This window comes from Nyctibius grandis, chromosome 10 (genome assembly GCF_013368605.1).
Source record: "Nyctibius grandis isolate bNycGra1 chromosome 10, bNycGra1.pri, whole genome shotgun sequence".
Taxonomy (NCBI): domain Eukaryota; kingdom Metazoa; phylum Chordata; class Aves; order Nyctibiiformes; family Nyctibiidae; genus Nyctibius; species Nyctibius grandis.
The window spans coordinates 2,935,407-2,951,665 of record NC_090667.1 but is presented as its reverse complement, the minus strand read 5'-3'; the positions used below and the strand labels follow the sequence as shown (position 1 = coordinate 2,951,665).

General features: G+C 45.1%; 1 protein-coding gene across 1 annotated transcript; it reads left to right on the top strand.

Moving 5' to 3' along the window:
• The first annotated feature begins 6,724 nt into the window (after positions 1–6,724).
• SKP1 (S-phase kinase associated protein 1) lies at positions 6,725–16,184 on the top strand. Its single transcript, XM_068408917.1, has 6 exons — positions 6,725–6,819; positions 9,574–9,670; positions 11,848–11,921; positions 13,151–13,294; positions 13,987–14,127; positions 14,912–16,184. The coding sequence occupies exons 2-6, from the start codon at positions 9,574–9,576 to the stop codon at positions 14,945–14,947; spliced, it is 492 nt and encodes a 163-aa protein (XP_068265018.1). The 5' UTR covers positions 6,725–6,819; the 3' UTR covers positions 14,948–16,184.
• Positions 16,185–16,259: the final 75 nt, after the last annotated feature.

Genomic DNA, 16,259 nt, shown 5'->3' with positions numbered 1-16,259 from the left:
GGTTGGGTTCCAAATGGTTTCTGGAGAGCACTCAGCCTTCTCCAGTTTGATCTCGTACCAGGAGAAGCGCATACTAAAAATAAGTGCATCTGAAGTGTCTTTTTTTAGTATATTGGGAACTTTTGCTTTGATCAGTATTAAAAAAAAAATCCTTTGCTGTAGAGAGTAGTTCACTTTAAATTCCTTTCACTTGCCATTCTTTAAACATTTTTGTAGATAGAACTTTGTGCCTTAATTGACACCATTCCTTCAAGAGTAATGACTGCCCTATTTTCTATTTTCTCCAGTACTTTAATTGCCGTGACTCGTCTCCTGCTCTGGCGGGGAGCAGCCGCTTCATTTGTTCAGCTTCTGTACCCAAATGTGAGCAGTTGTTAGTAAAGTCAATGGCAAATGTTGAAAGTCGCTCCAGTTTTTGCACTTTCCCCCCGTAATTACGCTGTGACTGGCTGTTTTGAAGATTTCATTGAGAATATATCATTGTGAACAAGAAATTGCTACTCTGATGGAGCTTGGTCACCAGCAGTACTCGCCAGCTGAAGGCATGTTTGGAAGATTCAAGAAGAGAAGGAAGACTTGGAGTAGAAATAATTACCATCTGATTTATTGGTAGCTGATGGATTAAATTCACCGGAGCAAAAGCTGCCTGCAGAGAAATGAGCATATTTGGGGTTTGTACTTGTTTCAGTGAGAACTCGAGATGTGTTTTAGGGGGTTTTGCATAGGTTAAAGGAATGTTTTTTGAAGCCTCGTAGAAGCGTAGGGTGCCTTCTGCATGCTGCAGCAATCGCTACACAGACTGTTGGTTCTCTGCGGGTTCCAGGAGAAGGTTGGAAACAGGTAAAGCGTTAATAGAAATCTTCCAGTGCCCGTGAATATGCTAAAACAGCCCTGCAGAGTAAGCGTTTTGTGAGTCAGCCTCCTGTGGTTTTTTTAAAAAGTTATTTTAGTGCTCTAATTCATTTGGCTGTGCTCCTTTTGGATGAGAAGAAAGGCAAGCTGCTCTCTTGAGCAGGGGACTGGAGTGCTTTGGCGTATGTACAGGGAAAAAAAAACGCTGAAACAACACTTTTGGTTTTAAATTAAGCAGTGCTGCGTGTTCTAGCCTTTTAAAACCTGTGCTGTGGCTTAAAAGCTTTGTTCTTTAAGATGGGTTGAACTGTAGCTCCTGCTCTCTTAATTACTCTATGGTGAACAGAACTGCTTTTGGATGAAGGTTAAACTGATTGCTGCTTCCTAATGTCCAACCTCAACCTCCCCTACGCTGCCCTGGGGCTGGTGATGGCAGAGGGGCAGCACCCCCTCTTCTGATGAGAAGACCGTCCATTTTGCAGATACTTGTACCAGGTTGTATAAATCAAACTAAACCTTTGCTATTTCATCCTCTTGTTGACTTCTGCATACATCTTCCTCATCAGATTTCCCCCAAACACAGCTGGTTTTTTGGAGGGTTTTTTTTCTTTAAAATTTTCATTAAATATATAAACCCTTTTCTGGCTTATGCATTTTGAACACAAAAGTGCTGAACTGTCAAAGAGGAGCATACTGTTACACTGATAATTGCATGATCGATTGCGCTGAAAGGCTTTAGCCTGGCTCCCGACTGCCTTTATTTTTCAGCAGTTTGAAAAAACACCCACCACCAACCCTGACTCATCATAAAACTTGCTGTGAAAACCCCTTCTTCATTGTAGCAGTCAGTGCAAGAGCGGTCAGCGACCACGGCTCTCTTCTGCCTCCTTATTTTATACAGAAAAAGGGAGGGGGGGGTCCTGGAGGAGCCTTGTCTGAGAGGATCCTGCGGTGTTCGCTCCATGCTTGACCCACTTTGCAGCAGCTTTGCTGCTGTTCCCCCGCTGCATTTGTCCTCAGGGAAGAGGAACGCAGCCCGCTGCTGCTGAAGCAGGGACCCCAGCCAGGAGAGGGGATGCCGCGGCTCCCTGGGAGCCTGCTCTGCTTTCTTCCCCCTCTCAAAGAAAGGCTGGTGATGGGTTCTGTGTCGTGTCTGTTCGTGAGTTGATCTAGCTTTAGCTTCGCTATCTCGTAGTGGCACGGGACTGGCCCTTTTCCCCTGCAATCACTTTTTAAAATGCTGTGAATTAGCCTGACTTCTGAAACACACTGTATTTATTCCCATGGACTTTGAAACCTCAGAGCAAACACTCTCTGTCATCTGTGGCGTCAGAACAGCCCAGAACAATCTGCTTTTTGGACTTTGAACAGCTCCGAGGGTGAAGACTGGTGCCATGCAGCCCTTTAAAGCCAACCTAGTTCACTTACTTTTCCGCTTGGTTATCACAGATACTCACAATTTTATACATTGCAGCTTAAAATGTTGAGGTGTTGGAGCGAGTCCAGAGGAGGGCGACCAAGCTGGTGAAGGGTCTGGAGGGTCTGACCTACGAGGAATGGCTGAGGGAGCTGGGGTTGTTTAGCCTGGAGAAGAGGAGGCTCAGAGGTGACCGTAGTGCAGTCTACAACTACCTGAAGGGAGGTTGTAGTGGAGTGGGAGTCGGCCTCTTCTCCCAGGCAACCTATCTTTACTCTTCTAAACTATCTTGAATCCCTGTAGTTATGTAAGGGGAACGTGAGTGTTGTTAGAGGAAGAAACAGAAGCTGATAAAGAACTAGTTGGTCTCTGCTCGGCAGGATTTGGTGATTGAGTTTTGTCGGTCTGTTGGTGTTAATTGGACTCTCACCCAGCTGGCAGCTCCGCCACCCACCGTCTGGCGTTGCTGGGGCACAACTGGGATGCAAAGCGACACCCTCTCAAGGATGCTCCTGTAATACAAGGCTCAGCGAAGTGGAAACAGTAATTAGCTGTTCCTAGAGTTGTACTGAGAACAAGAATTTTCCTCCTCTTCTGCTGCATTGTTGTACGATTGCTTTAAACAGCAGTGGCACAGGCCTTGGAGCTCAGCAATGTCTTTCTACCGTCTCTCTCACACGAATAATTCTGATGTTTTCTGGTTTTACCCTGAATCAGTTCGATTTTTTTTTAACTTGTTGATGTGGCTGTTTCACAAGATGTTCCCCATCTTTTGTATTCCTGAAAAAAAAAATAAAAGGAGGATTTTTGCAGCCAGTCTCCTCCTCCCCTGGATGCAGATTAGGTTCTTGTTCAGACTGGATGGTCACACCTTGCTTTCCAGCAAATTCTACCTGGCTCTCGCTGCTAGAGCCGCTGTGCTCTCAGCCCTGGCCGGGCCCCCATCCCTGCAGTTCAGGGAATCCAGTGAAGTTTACGGTTGGACTTGATCTTAAAGGTCTTTTCCAGCCTAAATGATTCCATGATTCTATGATTCTAAGCTTCCCAACTGGTCCAAGGAGCAAAGCAGAGATCTCTTAAGCCTGGTTCTCATTAGGCTTTGACAATCCCACATCACGTGTGTGGTATTGAAAAATAATCAGTGTGTGACCTCCATAGTCTCTAAATCACCACCAGCAGGAAAAAAACCCTGTTTCTCTGTAAAAGCAGAGAGTGTGAGGTGTTTGGAGGATGGGGGCACAGTAATTTTTGCCTGAGAGAAAGAGAATCCCTGTCTGGGAGCAGATGCCCGGGAGGCTGCTCCCCGATGCTCGGCGTGTCACAGTCCCCGTCGCTGCTCGGCTGCCTTCGCCCGCAGCCCGGGACGCTGCGAGTATGTAGGTCAGAGCTCTTCTGGGTCTGATAAGCGTTAAATCAAGCTTGCACTGATCTGGGTTGCTCTAGTCTTTTCAAGCATTTGCTTTCGTGTTAAGCTGCTCCCTTCCTCCTCTGGGTTCTCAGCGGCAAAAGGCCCTTAATTGTAATTCATCTGTGGCTGATACATGGTGCAATTATCTTTACGGCTCAGGGTGGCAATGCTGAGGTTTGGGATTGTTTGCGTTGCGGTGATTCCCGACGCGTGGAACAATCGGAACTGGGCCACCCGTTTTTGGAAAGATCTTGTTCTCTGCCTTGCAGCTTTAGCAAGGATGGGTGTTTTGTGTTGTTAATACTGGCTTACTCGCAGGACATCGGCTATCAGCGCTGCAGCAGCTGCTTTTTCACGACAGATAACAGAAAGCATCTGCACTGGCGGGGAGGTTCCCTGTAGGATCTGCAGGGCGGCCCTCGTGGGATTATCGGGTATCTGTGACGGCCGTCTGCCACTTTTTTTTTGGGTGTGGGGTGTTTTTGTTGTTTTAACTTTCCCAGACTTCTAATTCGACAGCTAAATTCAAAGTCCACTGTGAATTTTCTCCTTTAGAAAGCCATAGAGAGCTGTATCAAGTATAAAGCTCATCAACAGCATCACTTTGAATTAAAATTCATACTTAAGCACGGAGCTGAGCTTTCTGCCTCTTCCTAGATGTTACTAGATTTGTGTTGTGCAGAAAGCAAACCCCATCCCCCTCCGCTGAGCCTGATTTGCAGCCTGAGCGCTTGCGCTCGCTGATCGCCAGCCAAATCAGAAACCTTTCCCTTGGGAAAGGGGATTTAGGATTTGCAGATACGTTTTCCATACACCACCTTCTGTCATCGTCTGATCCTCTAAACCAAGGAGTTTTAATATAAATGAAAAAAGAACATTTAAGGAAAATAAAGGCAGTGTTGTTTCTTTTTTTTAGTGCAGTGAATGTGCAGTTCTCAGCACTGGAGTACAAGATGGAGTGATTGAGGAGGGAAGAGGTAAATGTGATGATGGCACAATCAAAAGGTCACATTAGGCACACTTTGGAGCCTTCACACACCTATATATGTGAGAGAGACATATTAAAAATATGATAATTAGGTCCTGATAATGGTGAACAAACAGCTTATCAGGTTACTAGTATCAGGATCTTTGAGGAACTTCTGTTGGCATCCAAGTCTGCTGTATCAACATCACCTGACACCGTAACCGACAGACTAAGGGGAACACTGTCAGTGTGCTCTCAGTACAAACTGAACCCTCTCCTTGTTCTGTATTAAATACTTCTATTAAATATTTGTTATGCCACTGAGGCAGAAAACTAAGGAAAGAAAGACTTGATAGTTCTGTGGCTGGGCTACTGTCCTGGGCTGTGGCCTCTGAAACGAGCAGAGCAGGATTCTGAACTGAGTTTCTGCATCTCAGGAAAATTCTTTACATCAGAAGGCATTTTCAAGCAGGTAGGACTGTCATTTGTTCAATAAGGTGTGTGGTGCACAGCCTGGGACCCTCTGGGACCCCAAGGAAAGGGAAAGCTGTGACTTACGCTGCACTTATGCTCCACAGAGCAAAGCTGTTGCAGGTACCAGTCTGCTTACAGGTAGCCTGGCTTTGTCTGCATTGAAGTGCTGTGAAAACACTCTCATTCTAAAACCATTTTTAATTAAGATTTGAAGTAAAGCAAATTGTCATGATCAGGGGTTGTCACTGTGTAAATATCTTAACTACTTAAAAGCCACTTTGCCATGGACAGCTGATGCAAAACTGGGCTCAACAGCATAGCTGTGCGTGACAGCACAAGTGCCTCAGGGTTACTTTGGTGGACTCATACCTGGGTCTGCCTTCCTCACTGCGTTCCTCACTTCAGCTCTTTTTCTGAAAACCTAATGCTTGTCGCTATCTGGCAGACACTCTTGACCTCTCAGGAGATGTTGGGTGCTGGGGCACACCGCTCAGGTGGGTGTTATGCTAACCCAACACTGCTTTGGCTGCAGTGCGGGGGTTCCCAGCTCCCAGCCCGCTCCTCGGGCCTCTCCCTGCGCAGCTGGAGGTGCTGTAACGGGCTCCAGCCATGGGCAGAGCTGTAGCTGCCCGAGATCCCTGGTGGGACCTGGGGCAGGCGTTCAGCGATGCTCCTTAGACCTACATCTGTTTCTAGCACTGACACGTCCTTAGCTGTAATCGCCACTTGAGGAGAGCAACCTGTTGTGGTAACAACTGGAAACGAGCCACATTTTCAGTGCGCTTTTTTAGTTAAAATGTTTTCTGTTGCCTCACGGAGCGAAGATCACAGTTTGCTCTATTTCCACGCCAGACACTACCAGCCTCACCCAGCTCCCCTCGCAGGGGGGCCGGCACCCCCCGGCCTGGCGCTTTCTCCCCGTGGAACCCCGCTACAAGGAAAACACCCAGCGTGGGCTGTGACCGCCCTAGGTTACCCTCCGGTACCGTTTTAAGTACGCACGGCGACAGGCGCACCGCTGGCCGGCTGTTCCCCGAGGAGGGCCCCGGGCCGGCCTCCAGACACCACCATCGACACCCTTCGCCACCGCGGGTGGTGTCCGCAGGGACGCCGTGCTCCCCGCCACGGCCGGCGGCACCGGGACGCACTCTGCGCCCTTCCCCCGGCCCGGTCCTCCCCGGCCGCCCCCAGCGCCGGGCCCGGGGTTGCGGCTCCCTCCGGCCCCCCCCTCCCCGCAGCGCTGGGCCCGGGCCAGGGGCCGAGGCCGTTGCCGGGGCCGCGGTCGGGGTGGCCCCTCAGGGGCGCGGGGGAGGAGTCGCCGCGGCCGTTGGCCCGCGCGAGGCGCCCCCGCCCATTCCGCGGCTCCTGGCGCGGCCGCGCCGCTGCCTGAAAGACCCGACGGCCGCCGGTTCTCCCCCCCGCCCCGTTCCAGCTCCCCTTCCCCCTCTCCTCACGCTGCGAAGGGCGGCGCGGGCCTGTTTTTTTTATCGTCCGCCTCGTTCTGCGCCGTTTGGGCGCCGGGGCGGGGTTGTTTTGCTCAGGCGGTCGCGCCGGTCAGCCCGGCGGCTGCGAGGCAGCGAGAGGCGGGTCCTTGCGCCCTCCTCCCCCGCTCCCGCCATATAAAGCCGCCGCCGCAGTGGGGCCCCGAGCGCCGCCGCTGCCAGGTACCCCCAGCGCGGAGCCGGACGCCGCCGCCTCACGGTGAGGCCCTGCGAGCTCGGGGAGGCCGTCCGGTGCTGCCGGGGCGGGGAGATGTGCTTGAGGCGGTGGCAGGGGCCGGGCCGCGGGGCCCGCTCGGCGGGGGGGGGAGCAGGCCCGGCCCGGCCTGGCGCGGGCGGAGGGCGGCCGTGACGGTGGAGCTACCGGGTGGTGGGTCCGGGAGGGCCGCTGAAGGCCCGGGCCGGGGTCTGAGGCCTTTCCAGACAATGCGGGGCTGAAACGGCCGTAGGCCCCCTTGAAGGGGGTGGGGGGGGTGGTGCGGGGAGGCGCCGTCTGCGGGGTCTGGTAAATAAAGCTGAGGCGCTTCCTCCCGCCGCGCAGCACCTGCGGGGCCGGGCGGGCTGCTCCGGGGCACCCCGAGTATCTCTGCGTGGCGAGGGGAGCTCTGGGGCGGCAGCGCAAGCAGGGGGGCTCAGGTGTGATTGTCGGATAAGCGCAGCGTTACACGCGGGGACAGGGGGAAGCGGAGGGGGAAGGAGCGGGCGTCCCTCCGGGGTGGCTTTGGGAGCCGTGGAGTTGCCCGGTAGCGCTGGTTTGGATGGCTGAGCTCTGCGGTTCAGGCTTAGACATGCAAATTACCGTTGTAGTTCAGGTTTGTCTCTTTACTAGATCCCAACCTGTTTTGCTGTTGTCGAATAGAGCTTTTGGGACTAGGCTGCTTAGTCACCCCGTTGTGTTGCTGTCCGAGGCCTGTCTGTTTCCAGAGCTGTATTGCAGTTTGCTAAAAATGACTTTTTGTGGCTTTTTTTTTTTGTTCCACGAGGCTGAGCTCTGGGGTATAAAAATAATTACATTTGGATGAAATCCTGATCTGTTATCAGTGATAAGGCAGTAGATTAACTTTGTTCTACATGATTTAGACTCTTAATGATAACCTAAAGGTCTTGATAGAAGTGGGTTTGGGTGATACAAGGGTCTCAATGCAAATATTCTTGCAGGGGCTGGACTTTTTAAGGCAGCATCCCTGCCTTGCTGTCTGCGTTGTGCAGCATTATGTAATCCTAGGCACAAGCACAGCAAGGCTGGCATCTGAAGCTGGGTTTGTTCCTGAGTGCTCTGACAAGCTCTGCAAGAACAGATGCATTAAATCTGAAATGCATGCCCAGATTGCTTTTTTTTCAGAGAATCATTCAAACTACCAATGCAGAACTATGTTTTAATACAAATTTTATTTTTGTGGATATATATATTTGTATCTTTGGAACAATCATGACTGTGTCCCTCCAGAACACCCATCTTAATTAGAAGTAGCGCTGTCATATAGGGTTACATTACTGTGTAAACATTAACTAGCTACTTGCTCTGCCAAATGGAAATTAAAGCAGTGAGGACTTCAAGCTGGTGTGAGCTGCTTAATAACATGCTTTGGCTGGCCTCCATCGGCCTGGGTTGGTTGCAGTATTGTCAGGCTCAGCCACACTGATGAGCTGCAGGAGGCATTTGGAAAGGGATAATGCAACTTTGCTGAAAGTGGTCCAGCTAATTCCATTTTGGTACTTCAAGTACTACTGTAAGGAACTAGTAGCCTAGCTCTTAGCTTTGTTGGGGGGAGAACATTTGAAAATTAATTGAAATTAATTTGAAATTATTTTGTTTCTAGAGCTTCTCTTTACAGTGCCTTGTGGGCTGTGTTTACAATACATGCTTTAGAGATCTTTTAGCAGGTAACTTGAGGAAAAAATGAAACTCTTGCAATGGTCTGCTGCTAACAAAAATTTGGAGTGGTAAAGGAACTCAGTATAACAGATCCTACTAGTTTGTTGAGAACTGATTTATAAAATATATGTTGCCAGGTGGTTATGTTCATCATGTCCTTCAGGTCAGTTGGTTCAAGTGCAGTGATACCAAGCAGACTTCATGTGTAGCTTCAGGCAGGAGCTGTAGCCTGCTAGCTGCTGTATCAAGTGCATTACTTCTGGGTTTGAGCTCTTAAATATCTGGAAAGATGCATTCTTGTAAAGTTTATTTTTCTGCTAGTGACATCTTTGAAGTCTGCTGCTTCTATTGGAGGTCTTATCACAGTTTGTTTGAAGAACTTTGTTAAAATGCATAGTCACCTTAGTCTTTCCCAATGCTAACAAGGTGCTGATCTAACTTCCTAGTTTGCAAGACTAGTATCGAGTGCTCAAAGCCTTCCTTGTGGTGGTATATTGCTTTTTTAACCTCTTTAAGAAAACCAAACACTTCTGAAGGAAGGCTTTTGGTCCTGAGTCACCTGGTCTGTTTGACTCTGTTTAGAGCAAGGGAGGCTGGACCAGACTCCATCTAGAGGGGTTCCCTCCAACCTCAGTTTTGTGATTCTGTTCCAGAGGCTGTCATTTGAAAACTGCTTTTGAGATCTGACTTCATTTGAGTAGTCGAAGTGAGCAGCAGTTGTTTGGATTTGAAGTGCTGAAAGTTAATTCAAGAGAAAGATAGCACTAGTGTTGCACTATAAAAAAAAATGTAAGCACTATTGACTAATAAAGTTTGTGTATTTTATGCTTTTGAATTAAGAAAAATGCTCTTAAATTGGTGTTAGGCTTCTTTCTGTCCTTGTTTCTGAAGCATGAAGATGAATGAATTTAGGCCTGTTGATTCAAGCAGTGAAGAATCTGAGCATGCTTTAAGTGGCACTGGGCTATCTGCTGTTGGTGAGAAGCAGTATAAGTAGTAAAGGTGATGTACATCTTTGAGTCAGCTAAACTTGTACCATCTGCTGAACATTGTGTGGAAATAACTGTCCTTTTCTCGTAGATGCCTTCAATTAAACTGCAGAGTTCAGATGGAGAAATCTTTGAAGTTGATGTTGAAATTGCAAAACAGTCTGTAACTATCAAGACTATGCTGGAAGGTAAGAGTGTGAAGCCTCAAGGATGGTTAGCTCGTGCAGAGATAGCAGTGTGTTCAGGGAAGCCTCGTGAACAGGGGTTGTGACCAAAGGAGACAAACTGGTACTGTGCTGAAAAAGGATTCCCAGGCCTCTGAAGCAGCTTGCTGTCTTATGTCAGAGCAGCTGGAACAGTTGCTGTTGTAGCTGAAACTGTTTTGGGTGGATGTGCTCTTGCAGAAAGCTTAAAGTTCAGACCTCTTGTTAAGAACACTTACAGGGAGGCTAGTAAAATATGAGCGCCCCACTGCCTTGCCTACAGCCTACTTCAGTTTTGCAAAAGAACATCTAATAATATTAAAAGACCAAGTTTATTTAATCACACAAACCAGTTTTACAATGTAAATCTTTTAAATGGGGTGGGAGAGCATAAACCAATGCAATGAAGAAAGAGAAAGGTGAAACCTATATTGTGAGCTTATGGATGCAGTTAAATTTTTTTGGGATAAATACTCAGTTCTGCTCTCCTGCTGACACAAATTCGAAACAAAAGAACTCGTGGTGGGGAGGGGCAGCCTGCCAGATGGCTGGGGAACAGAGCGAATGGTGCCTAATCCCTCTAGTGCAAATCCTCATTGTTGGCTGCTGTGGTTTTTCCAGTTTTTGGCTGTATTCAGAATTAATTTAGAAAAAATATTTTTGTAGATGTTGTTAAAATTATGTTCTTGGGTATAAATCTCTTTTATTGTTCTTATGTATAAGGTGTCACAAAAGGTTGAAATACTCCAACCATTGAACACTTTTATTCTGTTAATAAGATGCTGTTGAACATGACTAGCAGGAAATACAGCAATTGGTTGGAATACACTGGGAAGCACAGTTGTTCTCAGTTTTCTCATGCAGAAGCTTTGTCACTGCTGGTGTTTAGTGACACTCAGGTGTTGATGAAAGGCAAGTTACACTGGTCACTTACACTAGTGTCTGCCTCCATGTTCAATATATGCATTTGAAGTTTCCATTAATTGGTGACATGCAGAACCCTTTACTGTCAGCATTTTAGTTTCTGAATCTATGAAGTTAGTTATTCCAAACAAAAAGTAATACTAATTAATATCCCACTAATAATAACAGTAGCTGACTTGCCTAAATACAGAAGTACATGCTATTGTAATTGTGCACAAATTTGATCAGTGATGATGGTGTGACAGTCATCTGTTCTTAAAAGTTAAGTTCTGTGGTGATGTAGAATTGGCTCACCTGTGCATATAATGAAGGTCTGTGTAGTTACTCAATTGCATAACTAATTACAAGATGTTAATCTTTGACAGCTAGGGTGTCATCCAGCTGTTAGCTTTTGTGTAATTAAAAAAAAAAGCATATTTTCTAATCAAAGATGGCTAATGTGGTATTTGGTCTGTGTATCAAGTCCAAATTTTAATTATGTTTTTCTCCCAATTATTACTTTGGTTCCTTAATCATATCAAGGGGACAAAGTAACAGACTTTATTCAAATCTGTCTTGAGCATGCTGACAAGCTTTTAAAACAAGGACTATCAGAAGCATGCTTTATAAATGCTTTTTTAATTGAAGGATTTGTGCTGCTGTCTTAGCATGCAGACTTCTTCAGCTGATAGGCATCAGTACAAGTGCTTCAGAGGCCAGGTAACTGGCATCTCTATGGCTACAGTATTTACTGCTCCTATAGGGGACAAAACTTTGTCTTTACTTACCACAGTAGATCTGAATTCTTATTTAATAATAAATTAATCTCAGTTGGGAGAGCTCAGTTGGAACACTTTGGTTTAACTTGTGGATTGAATTGTTGGAAGTGGTAAAAATACATATTTATTGTCTGATTCTTCAACATCTCCTGTTCCCAGAACACTGAACGAACAAGTTCTGCTCTAACCAGTAACTGACTGCTTAGCTGATGGTTTGTTGATGCTCTCATTTGATGAGGTAGCCTTATTAGCTGCTTAGCCTGAACTTGGTGTAACCTAGTAAGTATAAAGCAGCCCTGGCTCCACAAAGCCTCATTGAAGCTTTCTGAGAGCTTCTGACTTCACCAGTTGGAGATCCTTTGCTACCAATCCATTCAGCCTCAGTGGGGTTGAAATAGTGGAGAATTGGTGAAGTGGCCCAGTTCAGAGAAGAGTCGGTGGTTTTGCCTGCCAGTTGCTTAGTCATCTTTCTGTTTGTAGATCTGGGAATGGATGATGAAGGTGATGATGACCCAGTCCCTCTTCCAAATGTAAATGCAGCTATCTTAAAAAAGGTAAGATGCTGAAAGTGGTAGTGTTGTATGGCAGTAACAAAATGTGAATTTCATGTTGCAGTTGGGTAGTATTAACTATTGTAGTAAAATACTTTTCATGTGCTAGCTACAGGCTTAACCAATTTGAGGTCCATGAACACAGGCATCTAGGGTATCTGAGAACTGGGGTGAGGCTGGCAGACAGATAATGGCAGAAGACCTACAGGGCTGACCTTCTGGAACTGCAGCTGAGGGCCAGACAGGCTTCCTAAGGTGTTGAAGTGGTGGACATCTGTGCATGCTAATATTTGAGGGTATTAAAACCACTGGTTTTAATTGGATTCTGTGGCCTGAGGTGGCTGTTCATGAGATCTAAATGTTAGGAGAAAGGATTAAGGGACAGGCAGTGGTGAGAGTAACTGGCAGTAGCCATGCCTATGTGGCAGTTAGTGCTTAAGAGACACTGTGTACACGTGGTGATACTAAATCCAGTAAGAGACCATGATTATTGTTGGGTCAAGTGAGAAGTGGAACAGCATGTTGCTGTCTTCTAAGATACTTTTTGCTCTGAAGTAGAAAATGTGGTGCCAAAATAAACACTGGACTGTTTTTGGGTAAACACAGGGTTAGAAGTGATTTCCTAGTGAACATACACATAAATCACTTCAAACTTGTGAAGTCTCTCAGGCTGGCAAAATAGAACAGGCTTTTACTTGCAGTAGATCCCTACTCCTGTAATCGTCTGGGTGATGAGATGGTGGTGTTTCAAAAAGGGGAGGAAAAAAAAAAGCAAGCTTGGGAACATGCAAACTTTTGCTAGGTGAACTTTGTACTGTGGTGAGCGTGTCCTGCTGGTAGCTGTTATCACTCTGTACTTCCCCTATGTAGTATTCTGCTTAATAATTACATTTCTGCAAACATGAAACACTGCAAAATGAGGTTTAGGTTTCCTTTGCACAGTCTTAAGTGTGTTAGCACAGGATTGAATAGCTTTATAACACAGCAGCTGGCTTTTAAGAGAGAAAATAACTAGCTACTGTCTCAGGAGGGATTCTTAAAGGCTGTTGTACTTCAGGACTGGGGATCAGTTGTTCTAAGATGAAAATATTGGGTAATGGAGCATGTTCATCCAGTATCCTAATATTAATCTAGAGAAAAAGGTAGAGTTCTTCTAAAATGAAGTTAAGTTATAGTTGGGGCCTAATGGGAAAATCATTTGGCTAAAACTTTAATATCAAAACCATAATTAGGTGATTCAGTGGTGCACCCATCACAAGGATGATCCACCTCCTCCTGAGGATGATGAGAACAAAGAGAAAAGAACAGATGACATCCCTGTGTGGGATCAAGAGTTTCTGAAAGTAGACCAAGGGACACTTTTTGAACTTATCCTGGTAAGTATGTTCAAGAAGTGTGAAGGCCATGCCTGTGAAGTGTGGTCTGTGCACTTGAGAAAGTCTTTATGCTTCTTGAATAACTTCTTCATGGGGGGGATGTGGGGAGGGCAAGTAGTTCTGGCAAAATACTGGCTGAAAGTGTTGAGGATGCAAGAATGCTTGTTAACCTAATGCTAGGTGTTAATCTAGACTTGCTCATTTATCAATTAATATACTTTTCTGCCTGTGGAGCCCTACAGCTGTCGTTATTCTTGGGGCTTTTGAGTCTTAGTTGAGGGCTTATTACTTGAAATGGAGTTCTGGAGATCTGCATCCAAATTAATATCTCGCTTTGACTTCTAAAATGTGTACCTTATGTGGTACTGTGAGACAACATTACTTGTCCTGGCTAGTTAACAGCACTTCAACACTAAGGATTTCAAATGTTTGCAGGCTTCTGAAAGCCCCTTGTAAAAGGAGGAGAGGGGGTGTGTGTCTTTTGTGGTATAAATGACTTTCCCTTCTGTTTGGCAAGCAAGTTTTAGGTACTGTTACTTCTAACTAGGTTCTAGCTAGAACCTTCTCAAAGTGGAGATGATCTGTTTGCAGTTACAGTATTGTAGGGTTTCAGTGTAAGCATAACTTTGGGAGTACATTTGCAGAGGCAGAATACTGATATGGAGGCTTTAAATTTGGAAACTCTTCTACAGGCTGCAAATTACTTGGACATCAAAGGTTTGCTTGATGTCACATGCAAGACAGTTGCAAACATGATCAAGGGGAAAACTCCAGAAGAAATCCGCAAGACGTTCAACATTAAGAATGACTTCACTGAGGAGGAAGAAGCACAGGTACGTGATCTGGGCTTGATTATAATTTAGCTGGTTTTGTGCTGAATTATTGTGTGGTGCTTCGTAATTGAATGTGTGATGCAACTGATCTGTTAACAATAAATGTGAACTAATGCATTAACTCCTCATAGTTGGGTTGCTGTTGGTGGAAGACCTTTCAGTGCCTACAGTGCTTGCAGCCCCTTACCTGAAAAGGTCTAAACAAAGCTTATTGACTTCCTAGCTCAAATTTGTGTCTGGTAAGAAAACATGTAGGATTGTTTGTGGCAGCCTTAGTTTGCTGTTCTGGAGCTGTAGTAAGAATGCTGAAGGTGCCTTGTTGCATGTGGCTAGAAAGGTAAGGTGTTTGGGTTCTTGTCTTTAAGTAATGAACTTATCGATCTTGGAACTTGAACAGCAAACCAACTGCAAAATGGCAGAGTTGGGAGAGATCAGAACAAGATGCCTTGTTTAAATGCAAAGGCAGTGAATTGTGCACTTAGGTTTGTCTTCAGTGCTCTGTCATCAAACAAACCATTTAGTCTTAAGCTAGTCCATTTGCTTTACTTGGTGGAAAAAATTCATTTTGATGAAATCTAGGCATGAGAAATAAACTTCTTGGTTTATATTGATAAACAGGTCAGTTTGGAAGACTGACTTTCTAATTACAAATCCTGCATGAAAAATTAAAGCTGCTTCCAAGTTTATGCCTTCCTCCAATAAGTAATCCTGAATGCTTATGGGAATTTACAGCTAATTTTTAGAAGTTCACTGCAACATATTAATAGCTAAAATGTTCTTTTAGGTACGTAAAGAGAACCAGTGGTGTGAAGAGAAGTGAAGTATTGTGCCTGACACTCGAACACTGTAAGGATTGTTCCAAATACTAGTTGCACTGCTCTGTTCATAATTGTTAATATTAGACAAATGCAGCAGCAAATGAAGTTGTGTTAGCAGGATATTGTTCCCTTTGCATGTGTAGTGGTTTTTTGAGTACAAATCTAAATCTTCTGGGTTTTTACTAGTGTAATTGGATGTCTTTTTACTTTGCAATGAATAAAACTGAACTAAGTGTGGATTCTGTATGGAAAGTAGCACTTAAGGTTGTCATTTTCATAACACTTTTAAACTGTTCCAGTCCAGTTACAATGCTAAGGAGTGACTCCATTGTAAATAAAACCACCCATGACTTCTTCCTCAAGAAGAGTAGAACACTTGCATTTACAGGGTATTGATAGCTTCAGAAAGAAGAACAAACTAGAATGTGTCTTGGGGAACTAGGTAAAGTAAAAGTTACTGGATTTCTTCCAAAAACATTGTAGGGAAAATTAGTGTTACTTAAAGCTATAGAACTTTCAAGATGGTTCTTGTCCTGCATTTGAGAGAGGAAAAAAAAGAAAAAAGGAAAAAAAATTTGACCACTTTCTTGTCCTGTTAGTCTTGCTTTATAGACTAGTGAAAGGTGTGATCTAGAACTAAGCAAGCTCCTGACAGTTATACTTCAACCATGTCTTGAAGACCTGCCTCTAGCTGGTAGCAGATGAGAAGTGTGTTGCTTTATGCACAGGCTGGGTGTGTTTTTATACGTAACTGTTAAAAGTGGAATCCAGGTTTGACCAAAAATGACTGACATTACCAAAGTTAATATTATTGACCTGTGCATGCCAGTAGTGGCTTGTTTTTACGCAATTTTAAACAACCCTTGTGATGTAGCTCTTTAAAACATGGTTTCATGTGTCCACAGGAAATCTTGCGCCTCTGTGTGTGATACTTCAGCTTGTAGAGACTTAATTATTGCATACAAAGCTAATGCAATATCAAGCTTCACTTCTTTGGACAAAGCCACTTGCAACTAGTTAAACAGTAACTGGTTTTCTGATTTTTATTTTTTTTTTTTACAGTTCCCTTATAGGGAGTAGGGGATGGTTGTGTGGTAGATCTTTGAGGTGTTCTCTTAGCTTGTATTGCATTCCATTCTCTGTATAAACCTTAGAGTAGAATGAACCTTAATAAACTTACTTATCTCACTTTAAATATCAGTGTTTCACTCCTGAATTAATAAAGGGCTTTTAAACTTCTGTTTGCAAATGGTTCTAGTTATTTGAAACTAGACAATCTTACTGTCAGTTATCACTGAGTGTGCAGATATAGCA